The sequence below is a fragment of the Vigna unguiculata genome, chromosome 9 (assembly GCF_037176805.1).
Source record: "Vigna unguiculata cultivar grain cowpea cultivar isolate G323 ecotype 2 chromosome 9, ASM3717680v1, whole genome shotgun sequence".
NCBI lineage: Eukaryota > Viridiplantae > Streptophyta > Magnoliopsida > Fabales > Fabaceae > Vigna > Vigna unguiculata.
The window spans coordinates 27,441,525-27,462,525 of record NC_140800.1 but is presented as its reverse complement, the minus strand read 5'-3'; the positions used below and the strand labels follow the sequence as shown (position 1 = coordinate 27,462,525).

The 21,001-nt window shown below is 32.4% G+C and overlaps 1 protein-coding gene across 1 annotated transcript; it reads right to left on the bottom strand.

Annotated features, from left to right (window-relative positions):
- Nucleotides 1–1,041: 1,041 nt before the first annotated feature.
- On the bottom strand, nucleotides 1,042–19,921 carry LOC114164238 (Protein prenylyltransferase superfamily protein). The gene is made up of 20 exons (XM_028048828.2): nucleotides 19,444–19,921; nucleotides 19,243–19,372; nucleotides 18,849–19,156; nucleotides 17,964–18,045; nucleotides 17,574–17,889; nucleotides 16,738–16,796; nucleotides 15,287–15,376; nucleotides 12,568–12,659; nucleotides 12,369–12,467; nucleotides 12,190–12,267; nucleotides 7,733–7,817; nucleotides 7,561–7,619; nucleotides 7,349–7,418; nucleotides 5,656–5,747; nucleotides 5,184–5,246; nucleotides 4,496–4,562; nucleotides 2,461–2,721; nucleotides 2,137–2,259; nucleotides 1,570–1,722; nucleotides 1,042–1,427 (listed from the first exon to the last, which is right to left on the bottom strand). The coding sequence occupies exons 1-20, from the start codon at nucleotides 19,833–19,835 to the stop codon at nucleotides 1,332–1,334; spliced, it is 2,715 nt and encodes a 904-aa protein (XP_027904629.2). The 5' UTR covers nucleotides 19,836–19,921; the 3' UTR covers nucleotides 1,042–1,331.
- Between the last annotated feature and the right edge of the window lie 1,080 nt (nucleotides 19,922–21,001).

Sequence of the window (21,001 nt, the reverse complement as noted above, 5' to 3'; positions counted from 1 at the left end):
TCGACTAACTTGTATCTCAAGAAAATTATTCTCTGAAATATAAATTTTGATAAAGTTGGATTTATGAACATTTCTTATGGATGTGTTCCCCCAACGACATTGAGTATATTTGTTTTATTAAAATAATAACCAGCGGGTATATGTAAATGACAACGCTTAATTGCGTTGTGTCTAAATTCTTGTGTTGTTGACGAGTGGAGAGACGGCAGTAGTCGGAGTTAGCGGTTGAGGAAAAGACAAGGAAAAATGGATAACCATTCATTCATTTGCTCTTCAATCGGTTTCCTAACGTGGAAGACAGCTAGATTCTCTCCCCCAGCCTTTTCAGAGATGTAACTGATTCAATCGATATTAATTAAATTTACATTCTATGTTATATACAATGTTTAATAAGTAAATACTATTTGTATTCTTGTTAAAAATATCAAATAAATTAAATACGTTATCCTAAAAAACTTTGAATTGTTGTATCTTTCAAAATTTTAAATATTGTTTAAATACTAATATGCATAGTGGATATGGATAAAGTTTCACAACATGAATTCCATAATTTAAAATAATTTTGATTAAAATGTACACAATCAATACTAATTGTTAAGATCATTTTTCATGAAATTCATTCATTCATTGCTATAAACTAAAGAAAACTCCAAAAATATGATTAAATCACAAGTCTAAAATGATATTTAAATTTTTTTAAATAAGACATTTTCTTTTGAACCTATTTAATATCTGGAGAATATTATACAAATACAAACCTAATTTTACCTTATATTAAATTGATTAAAAATTAATTTAAATTAATAAAAGATATATATATATATATATATATATATATATATATATATATATTTTATAATTTAAAAGTTGATCAAAGTTAACAAAATAATTGACACTTTTGTAAAATATTTAAGTGTGCTGTCTTTATCGATGCAACAAAAAATTTATATTTACTTTTGATTATGTCACGAACTCCTTAAACAAGTGATAATTAAATTATTATAATTTTAGTTAAAATTAAATTGTACCCGTTACGAGATATGAACAAAAGACAAATCATTTACGAGGTGTCTTTATAAAAAGTATAATCTATAATGTATGTTTATCATAATTCTAAATAACCAAACCAAATCAAATCATTGAAACAGCAAACAGCAATTCCATGTAAATTACGTAATTTGGCCATGCGGTGAGGGGATAAGAAAAATTGCGCTTTCATTAAAGAATTAATATAAAATTAAAAAGCTATCAGCTCCAATAAAGATGACGTCAGGTCAAATCTTTGGATTAGAACTTGCATGATAAATGAAACGATACCTTCCAACAAGATTTTAGCCACGCATTGAGTTGGATTGGAGTTTAATTTTCAATTCATCGTAGCAAGCTTGAAGCTCCCTGAACTCGTCCGTATCAGAAAAGCTCTCAGCCTGAACATACAAGAAAACAAATAATAAAAAATTTTACGGGAAGGGTAAGTAAGACAAACAAGATAGATTAATACGAGAAAAAGAAGAGCGTAATGTTTCTTGTCTTTTTTTCAACCCTTAACCAAACAAAAATTTATCTCACCTGTCTGATGACATTCTTCAAGTGCATCTCCGCCGTAGACAATTGTTTAATACTACCAGTAGATGAAGAAATTTCCACGTACACCTGGCAAAGCGCCAAAGATGCTTTTGCAAACATTTTGAAGCGATCTCGGTCCTTCCATGTATCAGATCCCTGAAAGAATGCAATCAATCATAGTCGTGAATAGGATATGAAAATTATCGCTACAAATGTACAAGACATCACATCAACGAACAACAACACTGCATGCGATGTTTATTTGCATATCTTATCGTTGTACCAATGTAACTGCAGAGATCTTCGATGTGAAACATTGGTTTACAAATCTTATTCTTGTGTGCATACACATAATCCAAATTAACTCTATTCTTTCTTCTGGTTATATTTCTAAAATAAAAATGCCAATACACATGCGATGTTATATTTCTATTTTCCTTTTTTATTTTTACATTGTATTTAACGTGTGTGTGTGTAAAGATTAGGTCGAGGATAAGAATATAATTAATAAAAGAGTCATTAATGTTATCTTGAATGGAGGAGTATTTTATGATAAGAAAATAGACTTACCTGGAGTGACCTAACTTGCTTTAATAGGGCTTCAGAACACATAGTGAGATCTCCATTAATTCTGTGCCATTTGGCATATAAGCCCCAGATATCAGGTCCACATCCGCTCCCACTTTTAACTATCTGCACCAGAGTATTAAATATTAGCCCTTACTTGCAGAACAGACAATACTCAATTGCACTCTCATTCTGCCACTGGATGCCATTTACAGTTTAATGCATAAACCACTTTAGCTACGTTACCAGTGGAAGGGGATTGTTCATCAATCACTTGATTAAGTACAAGGGATATAGGAAAACATGTTCTTAATAGAAATTGAGTACCTGCTGTAAAACTTTTCCAAGTAATAAAAATAATTGTTCAGTTTCACGTGATTTTCCTGCAACAGATACTTGCTCTTGATATTCTGATCCGGAATCCACAACGCAGAATTGATCTGCTTTAGGCTCATTTTCAGTTATCAAAGGAGGCACATTGCTCATTGAAACCCGCTTTTCAACCTCCGTTGTGATTCTTTCCAATAATTCAGAATCTACTACCTTATTATTGGTCATGTGCAAAATCATCTGTACTGCTTCCAGTGCCTAACAAAATTTATCAAAGTAATCAATGAACGACCAAAAGAAGTTATGCCTCAGAGAGTTATTTCTTGGTAGAACGCACTTGAATTTTAAGTCATGTTAAAATTTAAAATTTAAAAAGGCCTTCAAATTTATTTCTGTCCATTATATATATACCAGCTTGGGCTTTCGACATGATGGGGACAAATGGAAGAGTTTCCACAGCTTATTTGAGCTTATCATATATGCACCAACTCCGAAAACTAAAGGTGTTTGGCTAAAGCTTAGGAAGCTAAAGAAATTTATAGAAGGGTCATAAGTCATTTTCATAAGCCAAGCCTATCAACATAAGTTCGTCGAACTTTCGACCTTTATGAAGCCTTTTGTATGTTTGTATGACCAATATGTATAAAACCCACAATGAATAGGAAATGAATATTATAAATGGATACCCATTATTGAGGTAGGCATTTTTATACCCTCATATTAACATGAGGGATACAAATATCATAGTATTCATACCCCTAGATATTTGTAGCTATGAAATTCTAATTTACCAAAGTACCCTTTATATATATATATATATATATATATATATTAGTAGAGAAGATTATGACCTAATTAAAGAACTTCTATTATTTCTATTGTGTTGAATGTCATCTAATATTTATTTTTGTAATCTTATTTGGACTTGTATGAATTTGAATTTATTTAGACTTTATTTGAAACTTACGTAATAATGTATTATATTTTATTTGAATTTATGATTAAAATATTTTGTTAAATATTTTGTTAAATATTTTTAGAATTTTTTTGTAAATACAGGTACCTACATACTTTTTTTAATATTTATGGATATTAAAAAAACATGAGACCCACATAATTGATATCTGCACGGATATAGAGACATATACAGAACAGATATTTATCAAGCGAATAGAATACGGAGAGCTATTACTTGTACCCTACCCATCCGTTGACATCCCTACCCATATGAATGAAGTCACTATCTTTGAACATGAAATTAGACATCAGCCTGTCATAAGCTCAGCCTGTCACATAAATTCATTGAATTTATGAGCTTTATGACGCCCTTTGTATCTTTGTATAACCCATATGAATGAAGTCAATAACGTTGAACATGAAATTACATAAAAATTTAGAACTGAAATTATATATTTGTAATATTTAAGTAAAATCATTTCGAATGCTAAGTTTTAAAGGAAGCACGTTTATTATGTTAAATGTGGATACAAAAAGAAATTGAGTTTCTAAAAAATCAGCAATTGCTGCTAGATGCTCAAATGTTTTCATCAATTATATTCATTTTGCTAGGTATTAAGAAAAGAACAATACATCATTTCACTGATGGACTTATTATAGGCAATAAGATGAAATTTCAAACAATACTGGGTCATTAAGACTTTGAGAAACTGGTAGTATTTCATAAAACATACAAAATAATACATTTCTACACAATCTTGAAATCACTTTCTTTAAAGCTTAAAGAAGTAACCATCTAGGATATCTACTGATGAGTGGAATGGAATAAAATCTGAATAGTTACTTCATGCATTTTTCACAAAATACAGACAAGGTAATTAATGCATTCATTCTTTCCATCAATTTAAACATAGCCTAAGGAAGCCGACAACAAGATATAGCATGCAGGATAGAGAATAAAACTGCAAAAGCAAAAAACGTATTTCATCATTCTATTACTTCAAGCCACATAAGATCCATATGTATTGCACTTATATTGACCAATAAAGGAGGAGAAACCAAAAACTGCAGATACCTGACTGATATTGCCAATGTCAACAGCAACAAAGCCGTAGTTCTCCCACATTTGCCAGCTGTTTCGCCTGTGTTACCAAATATCATTGTCAAAGAGAATAAATTTGAAATCGTTGAGACAATAGATGATATATTGCATCCATGTATGCATCTTGCCGGGGTGATGAAAACAGGGGCAGAGGGAGTGTATAAAAAATAATGTGGATACATCTTATTGGCAATGAAAGATAAGTGGCTTATTGGTGACCTTTTGTTTACATGTGTCGTCTCCTTTTTTAAGATAAGGGATCCTACTTTTGTTAATTGATGCTACTATTTCTCTAGTTTTATTCTAGGCCAATGATTATTGCACCTCTGAACTACTTGCACTTGTTGGTTAGTATCTCATATACACAATATAATTATATATATTTTTCTTGCGTGCATTAGAAAATATACTAAATTTCTTACATATTATAATGAATATCAAAATTTATATTTTTATGATACTTTAAGTTGGTCATCCTAAAAATTGACTTTTGGCTCCACCCCTGGATGCAAAGGAAGTCTAATAGAAGGATTCATACTAAACTTGAATTTCAATGTTTCTCCAAATGATTATGAACCAGTACATTGCTGTATGTGTACGAGCATATTCATGTATTGATGATTATGCAAAGGAAGTTTAATCTAAGAGATAAATACAGTACTTGAATTTCAAGGCTTCTTTAAATGCAATGAAGGCCTCCTTGTTCTTTTTCTTGATCATATGCCTGCATGTTAGGTAAAACATAAGAAAAAAAGTGACTGGTTCACTAATTTTTCTTACAAAAGTTAAGATAAAAAAATGTGACAGCTTCTAAAATCTATCATTAGAATGTCAAACTGAATGAAGGCAATTTTGATCCAGTTTATACAAAGGTATGAAGATACTTCTTTGACACGAGACACCTCAATGGTTATGCAGTAAATACTACTACCTAGGGATCTAATATTTAAAGCTAACAAGGAATGGACAGGGCGAAATTTAAGCAATGGGATGACTTGCCCTTCGTACTGAATACAGATGGAATCAAAACAGAAATATAATATAATTAAATGTTAGGGTTTGTAACAAAAAATGGTTTATACACTTAAAATAAGTTATTTCCTATTTTCTTATTAGAAGAAAGAACTCCTTACAAGCCTGCAATATTATTCCAAGCTTCACCATTTTCAGGATCAAGTTGAACAGCACGAGTAAATGCATCCAGGGCCTTTTCTTTATCCTGAGCCTGTAAAACTTTCCCGTCAGTTGACATAATGCAGAAAGAAAAAATGAGAAAAACAAAACAGAGGGACTAATCTACATTATCTATCGTCAAAAATAGGTACTGGTGGTGATCCATTGCCTAACCATACAAATTCAATCAGGTGATGCCATACATAACTGCATACCCAATTGTGCACAGCTGCACATGTGGTAACCTATGCATAATAGCGTAAGTCACTTCAGAAAGTAGCTATTTGAACTTTAACCCTATCCTATTAAGCATTCATGCTACCTGTTCAATTCACCAAAGTTAATATCAGTATAGTTACTTCATAACTGTAGTGATTACTTATGTTATCATACTTTTCTAACCTCTTTATTCCCACTTATGCAATGAATTATCCTCAACTTCAGTGAACTATTACATTATGATAGTCAAATTACTAATGTTCATAGTTCAATAAGTTACTACTCGCTTTTTTACATCTTTTATAGAGAAATGAAAGCTTGAATATCTAAGAAGGGGAAGTCATTTATGAGAAACCTCACTTCGGAGAATTGGTTCTCTCAGAGAGACTAATGTGAAAATAATAACAGCTTTAGCTTTTGGATTCACTTAGCGAGACAATGATTTCATGGAATGAAAACCCTTGAAAACTCACTCGGTAAGACAGCAAATTCACTGAGCAAAAATTCACTCTACAGACACATGACAAAAGGGAGATTTTGCTATGGGGGAAGGAACTTTTGGTATTGTTGGGAGCTGTGGGTACACGGTTTGGATGTGGATTGCATTCAAGGGACTTCAAGCTTTACATTTTAATGCTCATTTTTTGTACTTCCAATATCTCGCAGTAGCTAGTCTCCCATTCATTGGGGTTGTATATAATGAACCTTGACTCTGTAACTTTCTTTATATTTCAATATATATTTTTGTCTCATGCTCATGTTCTTCCTTTCTAATTCATGTTTGCATGGTTTGATCATCTATGCTTCTTTAAGTTTCATTCCATTAAAAAATGTTTTGAAAACAATTGGTGGAACAACCAGGGGGTTTGTTATTAGGAATAATATTTGGTGCCTTGGTCATCCGTATAGCACTTACTCTTTATGCAAACCTTATGTCAAAAAGAACCAAGGGATTAGTGTTTTTACTTAAGGTTTAGGCTTATATCAATAAGGAATTAGGATTTAAGTAAATTAAGAGTGTTGATGAAAGAGTTGTGATAGAAACTGTATTGTAGTCTTAATGGCTATTGAGTGGAGTTCATAAAATCCAACCCGGTGATCCCATTATATTATCATCAACCGTTTTATATCCTAGCAAGTTCTTTGAAAGAAAACTATAAAAAATTATTTACCATGCTTGTGGAAATGCTAGGATTGTAGTTAGGTTATTTATATATCAATTTGATTTATCAACTTTACTACATCAATTGGTACACTTGCCAGGATGTTAGACTTGCTGCCACATCAACAGTAACAATAGTCACTTTCATTATGGGAATTCAGACTTTCCCTACTCGGAGAATTTGTCCCTTTTTCTAGATAAAATAATTGCAAATCTAACAGTGCAAAAGCAAATAAATAATAATATAGTATAGTGGTCCCTCACACAATTACCTTCAATGCAGCAGCCCCAAATGAAAACCAACCATCAGGATACATAGAGTTCATTGACATTGCAGACTCCCTGAATTTGAACAAAAAATAAATATTTAGCAGACCGTTCAAAATAAAAACGTTACAGTTGAAACAACAAATATTTTATACACATTAATGGCAAAGACAATGATGACAGAAGTTAATGCTTAGTATCAAGATGCATCACATACCACAAAATTTTAGATGTCACATAGTCTCCTCTGCAGTATGCACTGCGAGCTAGAGAACACTGCCAATCAGAGAAAAATAGATCAAGTAAGAAAGAAAAATGTAAACAACTTTTTTGAACTATGATACAAGTAAATAAGTAGAAGACAAGCATGTATGTGTACACTGCCACACCTTCGCTCTAGCAGACCTATTATTTGAAACTTCCAGTGCTTTTTCATAGTATGCATCATTAGCAGTAGTGTCACCCAGGGAGCACCTAGAGAATTTTATCAAGATTATGAGAAAAATCTTCTATAATCTTACTATTTCATTTTTACATTGGATATATACTGTAAGTTAGCATATCATCCACCAATCCATCGTTGCTGATTTTCTATCTACTAAGTGACAGAGTACATAAGATTCTGCAGGAATAAATGTGTACAAAATTGTAGTGTATAATCCATAGGCAGTTAGACATTCTTAGCCACACTTCCATTGATATTCAAAATCAATTGTATGTGTAGCCCATCAGCAAGTAATAGCACACACAAACTAAAATATAAATAATTTTTCTTATACCAATAAACATTCTTAAATCAATTGGTATCAATATTGTATGGGAGAAGAAGAGACAGCAAGCAATGATATTTAAGTCATGATTTTATTCTTGAAAAACACAATCAGCAATTTTTATGCTCTTGGTACGCCTTTAGTGATTTCAACTTCATTCAAAATGTTAGTTTTTTATTTTTTAAAAGCTTGATGATCGATGTGAAAAGTCAGAGTCCTGGGAACCATATTTTACTTAACATCAATGTATTTATTCATATCAGCTATGATTATGGCAGTTAGTTCAATTCTCAAGAATATTTGGCTGGATCAGAATGCCAGTACTCATAAGCTAGTTCCTTTGCCTACATAGTATATGATGGGATTACGTTTGTAGCTTCTCATGGATGTTCTTATCACAATCAGAATAAGATAATTGTAAATTCTGAAAGGACAGGCAGAGACTGGGAGTCTAACTATAGCTTTTTCCTGTCTCATGCTTTATTTTGTTTTATCCTGGCATAATTCATGGTCTCCTCTCAATTTTACTTTGCTACACCTTGTGGTTTAACAATGACACTTCATCCCTTTGTGCTTTAATTAGTTAGCAAAATAACTCACTTGCAAGTTGTGTCAATATGACCATCATAAATTCAACTATGTTTTCGTATACATTATTTATATATACGCACAAGCACAGTACTTCATATAAAGTTTATCTCTTATGTTGTTAGTAGGATATTAAGTGTACTACTATAAGCTCTTAGAAGTTGTTAGAAGATTCTAAAAATCTCTTTATTACTATTATAGGGTTAGAGTTCTCTGTATATAGAGACCGATGTACTCTTTCAAATTAATCAATTGAATAAAATTCTTCGTTCATTCATATTAATCCTTTTCAAGTTGGTATCAGAGCTCTCTCGATATTGGGAGCCCTACATCTGCATTTCTTCTTTACAATGCTAGTTATATTTCTTTTTAAGGTTGTCTAGAGTGCACCCATTTCCTTTAACAATTGGAGCTGCTTGAAATGCAACCAACTTGTGGTTCTGTCACTATTAGCCCCAACCGCTACCACCCGCTAGAGCCGTTGTGTGACATCCGCTAGAGATTCCTCAGGAGTTGTCACCAGAGCTACCATTGGAGCAGTTGCTGGATCTTTTGCTAGAGTTGTTGCTGAAACTTTCATTAGATCTTTAACCAAAGCTATCACTATTGTTGTCATCATTGTCGTCGTCGCTACCATCATTGGAGTTTTTTGTGTTATTATTTTGTTTTATTTAGGAAGGGGCTAAGGAATCCCTATTATTTATTTTAGCATCGCAACTCCACTAAGCAATTTTGATCTTCTAACTTTAGATTCTGAAAATTCTAGAAAGATTCCTTCATCCTCTTAAATTGAAAAAGGAATACATGCACTAAGTGCTAAAATTGAACATCTAAAATCTCTCATGGAGTCTATTAATAAGCAACATTTTGGTATTTTCTCTATAACCATGACTAGTGAGAACTCCAATTCCTCTTTTAACATTTCTAGACTCTAGTGCAACAGACCATATGACTCCTCATCCTTCTCTTTGAACATCATGTTTCTATTTCTGGTAACAACATTACTCTTGCTAATGAGACTTGTATCCCGATAACTGGATGTGGTAATGTTTCTCTTTGCCATCCCTCAACCTTTAAAAATGTCCTTTATATTCCAAATCTTTCTAATAGTCTTATTTCTATTAAAATACTTACTCATGACCTAAGTTTTTATGTAACTTTTCCCACTCATTGTGTTTTTCAGTAGCTTGCCATGAGGAGGATGGTTGGAGTGGTTAAGGAAGAAGAAGGGCGGTATTACTGTGACAACTTGGGAACTAATGATAGTATCAGTACACAAATGGGTACCTCTTGCTTTTAGTCTTGCACTACTTTTGCATCTTCTCAAATTTGGCTTCCCAACCATCATCTAGGACATTCATCCTTTGTTCTAAAGTCTATGATTCCCTTACTTATTTTCCAAAGAGCATGTTGAGTCATTTAAATAAGATGTATGTCAACTTGTAAAACACCATTATGCCATATATCGTCCTAGTAATACAAATATTGTCAATCCTTTTGATTTAGTTCATTCTGGGGACCTGCAACAAACTCTAGTATATCTAGTGTTAAATGGTTTGTCACTTTTATTGATGACTATACATGTGTTAAATGGATTTTCCTCATAAAGGAAGTTTAGGGACCTCACATGTATGGATACACCACAATAAAATGGCATTGTTAAAAGAAAAAATAGGCACCTTCTTGAGGTGAAACGGGTTCCAAATAAATGTCCCTTACTGGTTAGCATAATCACTATACTTGTTATGTCCCATTTGAGCTTCAATTAACATATGTGTTTACCAAAGGTCTTTCCACCGGACGATTTCATGATCTCACATAAAGTTGGAAATGATAGATATCTATTCACTAGCTTGAGGGGAGTGTTATTAGTATGATATTAAGTGTACTACTAGAAGTTGTTAGAAGATTCTGGAGATCTCTATGTAATTGTTACTGTAGGGTAAGAGTTCTCTATATATAGAAGCTAATGAAATTTTCAAATTAATCAATTGAATAAAAATTTTCTTTCTCTCATACCTCTCTAGTTCCTATATGGCAACTCTGAACATTTAATGAAAAATATACACGAACATTCAAATATGGGCAGAAGTTTACACGCTGAAATATAGACAACTAGCAAGTAGGCATAGTTGTAAGGTTGCATTTAAGGCCTAATATCTGCCTCATTATTTGTCTGTTTTACAGATGCTATACATGAATATAAACCTTAACTCATGGGCAACAGTTAAAAGATCATAGCACTTAGAACTTCAAGTTGGCTTCACAAACCTTTTTGAAACATATAACTTCTATTTTAAAAGATCATAGACCTGAAGATTTAGCATCTATTTTCAGTGTTTGATTAAACTATTTACATCAGCTGGAATTAATATGTTTATCAGCGTAGAAAAAAGACAAGACAGATCAATCGTTAAATTCACTACAGTGACAATAGTTTTCTGTTTAAGAGCCCGTTTGATTAAGATTTTTGATGGAAAAAAAATATTTTTTAGTGTGCCATCACTTAGTGTTTTGTTTATGCTTTTGAAAAAACAAACATAAACCTTAAAACGCTTAGATTTCTGCTTAGTTTTAAAAACAACTTAGGCTTTTGGAAAAGAGCTAAAATTATAACTAAATTTTAAATTAAAAATATTTCCTGTAATCGTAACCAAACAAAGAAAAAGGTTTCTGATTTACATAATTTATAGAATAAATCACTTCATTATACAATCTTAAAACACATTTTTTTCAAACATCTTAACAGACCCGAAATATGTTTATGGTAAGTAACCTGGAGGTTTCCAATCCTACACAGCAGGCTTGAAAATATATAAAGTAACAAGAGAAATTATATAATAAAGCAAAGCTGTCTTCTTGATCATGACGCATAATATTAATATAAAAGAAATTTCGTATGTGCTAACTTAACAGGGTTATGAGCTGCTGGAAATCAATTTCTAAATTTAAGGAATGCATGAGAATGTGTTAGGTAGATCAAATCCTCTTATCCTTTACGAGAGTTGCCTTTCCTTTATTTCTTTACTGAAATTCTCATGTTTAGGAAATTAGTGTTTAATATATTTTGTTTTCTGCTCCTGATATGAATCCTGAGTTCTCCCTGGCTGAGCTAGAGCTATTTAAATATTGCTCATATGGTTGACAGACTTCTTTTCCAGGACTCTGTTTTAAGAAGTAAACAGATTTTTTAAATCAACAAGGTGACAGTGAAATTTGGCCAAACCAAAGGAGAGCAGTCCTTAATTTACCTTACCCTCCTATCACTGCAAAGTTCCCAATTTCTTCTATGATAAAATTTTGTAATAATAATCAACAATTCTAATAAAGCACTTTTAGACCATACATCATTGTAACATGATAAATTTTAATTGACTCTGTACAAATATGCTGCACTACTTGTTGGATAAATGGTCAGAGTAGCTGTTGTTCAAAAGTGATCACAACCTATTATAAGAAAACAAAATAAGCAAGCCAAAGTAACATACCATAACCTGGGATCATTTGGTCTTTCTGAGAGACATTTCCGTATAAGTTCAACAGCACTTGCTTTCTTCTCCAACAGACTATTTTGCAAATCAAATATCAATGAACATCATTGTTAATGAAAGATGAATAATGAGAGGAGAGAAAAATCACGGCTTTATCCATTTTACTTCTATTATACCTGTAGCAGTATATAAGATTATCCCATAATTCTAAATCTTCAAACTCCTTCATTGCCTCCCCTATCAAACCGCATCGCACCAAAAGTAAACCATATTCCCTGAAATTGAAATAAAAACAAAGTAATAAGAAAGTTAAAGAGCCATCAGATTTTTAGGAAGCTAAAATACAAAAGTCGACTACAGAGCAGGTGTTTTTACTTCCTTAATGCAGGAATACTAGGCATATAAACAGCACAACTGAAAGGAATTCTTTCAACTATTGATGGAGAAGAATCATGTATACGTTTAACCTGCAAAAGATGTAGTATATTTTTATCAGATACAATAAGTAAATCAAAACAAACAACTCACTCATTGTAACGCAGATATAAAAAACTGTGATGAATAGATAATATTAGACATAATAAACCTTATGGAATCTTTCGGTCAGTGATAGATGCTTGTTAGGTGTAAATATTATATAAGTTATGTATTAGTCTCTCTCAAATTGAAAGCGTACACCAATAAAAGAGATTGACATTTGAAAGAGCTTACGTGGAACTTATTTCGGTTTATGAAATTCATCAAATTTATATCATGAACTCATTTTAAGAATTTATGTGGTAAGAGTTTATTGAATAAGTGCTTAATTAAGTTGTTTATCCAAGTACACCCTTTACGAAATGGAATATGTAGTACAATGTTGTATAAATATATATAGCAAAATAAAATCAGTTAGTCAATCAGCTACTGTCAGTAGAATTATATAGTTGTTGGGTAGCTGCCTATAAAGCATGGTAATTGTATATTTAGACCGAGACTGGAACAATAATAGAAGTGAAGTCAGCAGTTCTCTGATCTCTCTGTTTCTCATCTCTCTCTATCCTCCATGTTCTGTTCTTCCTCTCTTTGTGTTTCTCTCTTTACCACTTAAATCTTATATTGTAGAACAAACAAGAAAAGATGGTAGTCGTAGCTTTAGGAAGAAAAATAAAATCTACAAAGGGTTTTCAGGCAAATCTAAGATTTTACAGTCCTAAGTATTCTAGGAATAACATTGGTAAATACCAGCCGGGTCTGTTCAAGTTTGCGACATTTTTCATCCAAATCAATTAATTTTATTAGGGTTATTTATTTTGGGTCTCAAAACCATTCTAACAACGAACGGATTTTATCGAAGTCACACATTTTATTACTAAAATCATAGTTAAAAAAAAAACGCAATAGCAAATTTGATGTCAAGTGTGTACAAAGTGTAAGATTATGAAGAATGAAATCTAATAAATTGACAAGGGCTATCAAACATCAAAACTCTAAATCTACCGGAAATATAAATTTTTTACCAGAAAAACTTTGTATTTTTATAAAAAACTTAAATTGTTTACCACATTATATGATCTAATAGAAGTAATTTAATAATTTAGCCACTGTAAAAAAAATTAACACAAAAAAAAACTGATTTTTTGTAGTATTAAACACCCCAGAAAGGTTGATAAAATATACAAATAAAATAAAATATATTATGTAATTGAATTTATTAGATTGATCTGGGTCATCAAAATCTAGATCCAAACCACATTTATCAAACTAACATTTTTTTCAATTTGATCCGGACTAAGCCGAATTTCCTGGTTTGAATTGGTTTGATTTAAAGTTATCAGATTTACCATATTCCCTACCTGGAGATGTTTTCTTGCCATTAAATATTTTTGTAAATTGCACATTGTAATCAATTATTTTATTATTTTATATATATTGTGTCTGTGTGTATTAGTAAAGTGCAATTTACTCCACATTCACTAATCCACCAAGTCTCTTGAACTTTTCAAGATTATCAAAGCATGTTCCCACCTTCGTGGTCTAGGTCCAGGACCTCCATTCTTGTGCCCTATCTTACTGCAGTTGTTGACACAAAATTAGCCAATCCTAATTCTTGGATATCATCATCTGATGATTCCACATGAAAAGAAATTCATGACCCTACCATTGATTGTTTGCTATGACTCCCTCATGAAGAGGCCCACATAGATTGGTTCTCAATTGGGTTCAAAATCCTCAGCTCAAGTACCACCATTTGCTGATTCCACATGAAAAGAAGTTCATGACCCTACCATTGATTGTTTGCTACGACTCCCTCATGAAGAGGCCCACATTGATTGGTTCTCAATTGGGTTCAAAATCCTCTGCTCAAATAAGGTTGAACTTGTTCTTTGAAATATTTGGGTCCAAGTAAGCAATTATTCGGTTATAAATATTTCTAACTTCATTTTATGGTTTATAATAATGTTTAATGTTATTTTCAAAGCAGATTATTCTGATCTGTCAAGTATTGTCACACTCTCTTTTAAGTAACCAAGCCCCCCATTTCCCTTTTGTATCTAAGGAATGTCTATAAGATTCTTGTGCCTTTGATGCCACTTGTCTTGTGTGTGACCAACCTTGCTCCAAGTAAAGATAAGTTAACTTCTCATACAATCAAAACCATCTTTCTTGAGTGTTCTTTGGCACATCACTCCTATATTTTTATTGAAGCTACCTTCCTAAGGGTATGTCAGACTTTAATATGTAGGTTGAACCAGACACTATAGATTGTAACTAATATTTTAATTATTTAATATCTTGTGTATGCTGAGCCCGCTTTATTCACGTAATTTTGCATACCCCCAAAGACCTTAAACTCGTCGAGGTATCTAAAACTCACTGATTGTAACCCAAATTCCAATTTAGGTTGACATAAATCACAATGTATAGAAAATAATTAAATGAACCTGGTAGCTTATTCCCTCTCTTGAGTGTGTAAGTGGAAAGTTTAATGACCATTTTTTGTCACAAAAAATCAACAACCTTTCATTGCAATAGACATCTAAGAAAATAAAGTGTCAAACAATATACTTTTATAATTCCCAAGTTAACATGCTAACCAAAATATGGCACATACCAAGTTATCCATCATCAATAAGGCACGCTCCTTAGTTCGGCTCCGAGATGACTCCCACCGAATACGTAAAGTATCACATAAACACCGTATCTAAACCAGGAAAGTGAAAAGCATCATATGCATGTCATCGTTAACAAACTATACAAGCAGAAAACTAACACTTCACTTAGACAGGAAAATTTACAATTTCTAAAACATTCAAATATATTGAATTTGAATTTATACCATTTCAAATTGTTTCATTTTCAAAATGTTTCATCTGGATAAGGCAATTCAAATTTATTAATTTTAATTTTCTCATTTGACTAAAGTATTTCAAGTACCATCAAATGCAAAAAATTATTTAAATATCAAAGAATTGTTAATAATCCAAAAATATCAATATTGGTGATCTTTTTTAGTTGATATTGGTTGATGTTATTTTTCAGTCAAAGTTCATCAAAAAAGTTTCAATTGACATTGGAAAAACCTTTTTTCAATTGACATCGGTCAAGATTGTTTCAGCTGATATCAACTACAATTATTTAGGATCACATCATTCGGGGTTGTTTCTACATGTTGTTGGTTGAAAATTTTCTTTTTGACAACCTTTTTATCAATGTCGGCTGAAAAGTTCTCCAGTTGACATTAGCCTAGAGGCATCAACAAAAAATTAATCACAACACAAATCAATTGAAAACTTATAGTTCACATTTGCCAAAAAGTAGTATACCCGACATTGGCCAAGAAAATCCTAATTAATATCAAGTGAAAAATAATAATGATTGACAACAAAATAATCCTAACAATGTAAAGAAAAAAAAACTCATTAACAACGATAGAAAAACCGTAATATAATCAACCAAAAAGTAGTCCTCCCAAAGTAGGCCAAGACAATAACCTTGGTTCACTGAATAAGAAAATAAATTGTTTGATGTCAATCAAAAAACATTGTTAATATTGATCAAGAAAATTCTACTAACATTGGTTGGAAAATAGCCCTAGCTTAACATCAACAACAAAAGAACCTAGATGATGTCGGCCAAAAATAAACGCAATCATCTTTAGTTTGAAAGATATTGTTGCCAACATTTATCGAAGTACAGTATTGAGATCATGATACCAAAATCGAGCTCATGAGAGAATATGATAAGAGGAGAAACATGAATTTGAGAGTATGAAGAATTTCAAATTCTTTTTTCTTAGGGAAAATTTGAAATTCTTTAATTTTAGTCCAATTATTCTCATGAAATTCTAGAATTTCAATTTCCTTTGAAATTTCAATCCCAAACAGCGTATTTTGTCATAAAGCATTTTAAATTCATTTTAAAATGAATTACCCTCTTAAAATTCCCAATTCAAGCAAACTATAAGAAAAATAAACACCTTATGCATTAACAAAATTGTCAATGTTGTACACAAAAGCCTAATATTTTTAAACAAATATATGTCATAGATTTTTGTATACTTACAATGAAGTAAAAAGAATGTTGGGAATCAATTGCCTCGATGTAAGGTGCCATATCCCATCCTGAAATCAAGTGACGAGCCAACAATTGAATGAACTATTAGCTAGATTGTAAACAATTTGTGTTTTCCTCCTTTTAGGAGAATAAGTGGATTTTAGAATACAATACCAGACGAAATTAGCTTAGCTCTAAGTAAAAGGATAGGGGAAAGGAGCGTTTGTTTCACTCATCTTTTTTCACTTCCAGGACATGAAGATGGGAATAAATATTCCTATGTCTGTTTCATGATTCTAAAAATATATACCTAATATCGTTATTCCAAGGAAAATGACCCCTTCACATTTTAAATTGTGGATATCTGATATTCCATGAGAATGGATGTTATTGTCTACAATAACTACCTATTTCGACTAACTTCTTTCTGTTGTTCTTTTTTTTTTCAATTTCAAAATTAAATGAATTCAAATCCATTTTAAAATTATTAAATACCAACCAAATATGATTCCTAGGAATAAAAAAATGGTACCATAAAACAAACACCCCTGGGTATGAATGAATTTAGAAAAATAAATTGAAAAACAATTGCACAGTTACAACAGTAAGCTAGAAGAAAGGTAGTTAAAACAAGGTAAACCGAAATTTATATAGAATTGATCCAGTTTCCACACTTTTTTCACTTCTCTGAGCTTAGCAGAATGACATGATAGGCTAGAAGTCAATGTAATCCCATAGCAGAAGTAGTTTTAAAATTGGAAGATTAAAAAGGGGATTCATGTATCCAATCATGCAAAAGATAGACATAATATCATGTATGAATGTATAAAATTTAGGTAACCTACGTTGCAATTCATCATGTCGGGAGCTCTTCTCTATTAGAAGACAGTATGCCAGAATTACAGCTTGTTGTGTTGCTGTCAAACTTGGAGTAACATGGGCACCATTTTCCACGCCTTGTGACTTAGTTCTAGAGTCATCATTTTCTAACAACTTTGGAATTCTAAGTATGTCAGATGCCTCAGAGGTTTCAAACTGATGCAAATTCCAGTTACCTTCACCATTGCTGGAATCACATGTTTGAATACCCGTACCTGTTAAGCTATCCACATTTGATGTACTTGTGTTCGTAACAAGTACCATCTGCGCCTTAGGCTCTGCCTATGTCCAAAAGTTACATATTAAAATCTAAGTATCATGACAAATGCTATATATCATGCATTTACTACAGTTACCTGATGTACAGAACGGAAACCCAGTACCCCAGTGACCGAAAGCTGAAGCCCAGCAGCCATCTCAGCTAACTCAAAATGCATCCTGAAAGACCAATAAACTTCACAATAGGAAGATACCACAGGAGAATCAAAAGTGATATTTCAACATATAGACAGTATTCTCCAGAAATACCTTAGAACATATTTGGGACCTGTTTGACTTCAGATAGTGTTCCTACTTTCTTTTATTACCCATTCTGTTTTGAATTACAAAAGGATCACCTTATTTCATTTAATTTCCTGTGTTTAAATATATTGTGTAGGAAATTATGAAATGAACTTTTCATTGTTTCCTATAAAAACTATCAAAAATCATAAAATAAAGTAGAAACAACATGGAATTTTGGTAAATCAAGCTTCTCTCATCCAGTCCCCCAACCCACCAAATAAAGAAGGCTAGTGAACATGTCACCCCAACTTTATATCAATAGATTTCTTTTTATTGAAGATAAATAAATGTAAGAACAAAAGATGTGCCAGTTTATGCAATGCAAGCACACCGAACACATGAAAAGGTAAATACAATTTGCACCGCAACCAACTCTCCCTTTCCCCATGAACAAGTTTCAGTAGGTTTCAAATCCACTTTTTAGATTATGTAACACATTGATAAACCGGAAAAGTAAAGGAACCACCAAAATTAATATCAGAGTACTGTAAATATTGTTATTTGGATATTGCTATTTTCCCAGCAAGAAGAACATAGTCCATCCAACTGCACTTTAAACATTACACAATCATCATTAACATTTTTCATAAATGTTAAGAACCTATATCACCTTTTGATAGGAAACATTTTGAAGCATATCATCAAAGATTCACGGTTCACTGTTCATAGCAACTAACCTGCAAGAGTCAACTCGTCCATATCTATATTCTATAATGCCGGCCTCTAATTGAAGCATGGAGACAATATCCAAGCTCTCGCTACTGCGTAAACTATCCTCCCAGTAACTCCGAACTAGCTCCGAAGTGCCGAATTGTTGCAAAGCTTCACTCATGTAGACATGCAAGAGGTCAGACAAGGACGAAGAGCGCTCATTCAAAACTCTCTGTTGAAGAAGCAAAACCCTCGCAATCCACCATGACAGGCTTCCAATCTCAACGCGTAAATCCTTCATCCGCATAAGCAACATCTTGGAAAAAACTATATACTAGAAAAAGAAAAGCAACAACACGTTACGAATTATCAACTTGAGCTGAGTCATGTTGTTAGGCGTGAAATGCATGACGCGAGTACCTGAAGATTCGAGAACTTCCCAAGCAAGTCAGAACCAGCAGACATAAGCTGATTCCGCGCCCAATTTTCCCATTCATCACTACCATCCAAACCTAAAGGACATTTCGGTAGCTCTGTTCCTTTCAAAGGCCTAGAGTGGAAACGGTTTCATTCTCTAATTCAAAAAAAAAAGTAAAGAGAAAGTGGCGATTGAAATTTTACCCTGTGAAGTTTGCTTGAGTGAACCCTAGAAAAGCGGCAACCGCGAGGCACATAACAATCATTGCCCTGCGACGCTGCTCGGCGCCGTTGGAGGCGGCGTCTGTGATGAAGGACTCAGCGCGGTGGACCAACTCTGAGTAGAACCGGTCAGCGTCGTCGAGTGGAAGCGAGTCATGGCCGCCTAGTTGGAAGACAGTGGATGAGGGTCCGGAGGTGAGTGCTTCAACGTAGCTGCCGCGCTCGACGGAGTTCAAGAGGTCGTTGATGAGACCATCCAAGGATTCTCCATCGTGGCGGAGATCCGACGGCTGTGAAGGGCTGAGGGTACAGCGAATGAGGCGTAGCTCGTAGCCGCGGACGGCAACGACGTCGGGTTCGAGGGTACACATCATTGTGCTCTTCAACGGTTCCAAACAATGTCCTTACTAGTTCCGTTTCAGGGTTTATGGTTTTGGAATTCCCTCGGTTTATCTAAGGAAATCTTACAAACTAATTCTATATATATATATATATATATTTATATATATATATATATATATATATATATATATATATAATCTACAAAATTTTTGGAGACGCATTTAATTAAACAACTAAAAGTTAGCATCGAAAATAATATATTTCAGGGCTAAAATAGTAAGAAATATAATATATATAAATTAATAATTATGAATTAGTGTTATCCATTTATTTGATTTATATATAATTGGTATGATTAATATTGATATCATTCACTACTCACCTAAATATTTGCATCAAGTATTTGTATCTTTAAGATGATGTGTTACATGTTGTATATATATTTAGGACTCTTTCGATCTGCAATAAAATATACAAAAAAGTAAGTTGCTCCTCATCCTATCACTTATTATTCTTCCTTTACTTTTTTTTTCTATTATTAGTTTTATTTGATAACATGTTATCAGCACATGCTCTGACCAAGTGAGTGTTAGTGGAAATTTTTTCTTTTTAAGGATAATGTTTTGCTTGTCTTAATCCAGATTTTTCCTAATCATTTCTTCATTTACAATTTTATTTTGTATTGTTATTTTTGTCATAAGAATGGTTTGACTTTATCAATCTTTAGTTCTGTCTGATTATTATTATTTTTATTATAATGATAATTATTATTATGATGTATCATTTTATATGCTAATTCTAAGCATGTCAAACTTTACAAATTTAATTTTAAATTTGTGACACTTGATATTACGAGGAAGACTTGCTTATATTGAACATTAAATGTTAAAATACATTTAGATTCAATGGGTTGGTCTTAGTGATATTATTAAAGAAAGAAATAAAGCATATGAGCAATTAATTTGCTTCTATGACTACAATATTATGAAAAGAGATTTCACAAATACTTTGGATTTATTTCATGTCTTTGTATGGTTGAACAGAGCAATTAGCTTTTGATAGAAAATCATGAAACCTGTCCAAAATGGTTCTGCTCCATTCTCAAAAGTCAAATTATTATTTTCTTTGTTAAGCTAAATGGAACCATTGATCACCTCATTGGTTATTAAAGTGTTAAAAGACAAAAAAATAAAGATTT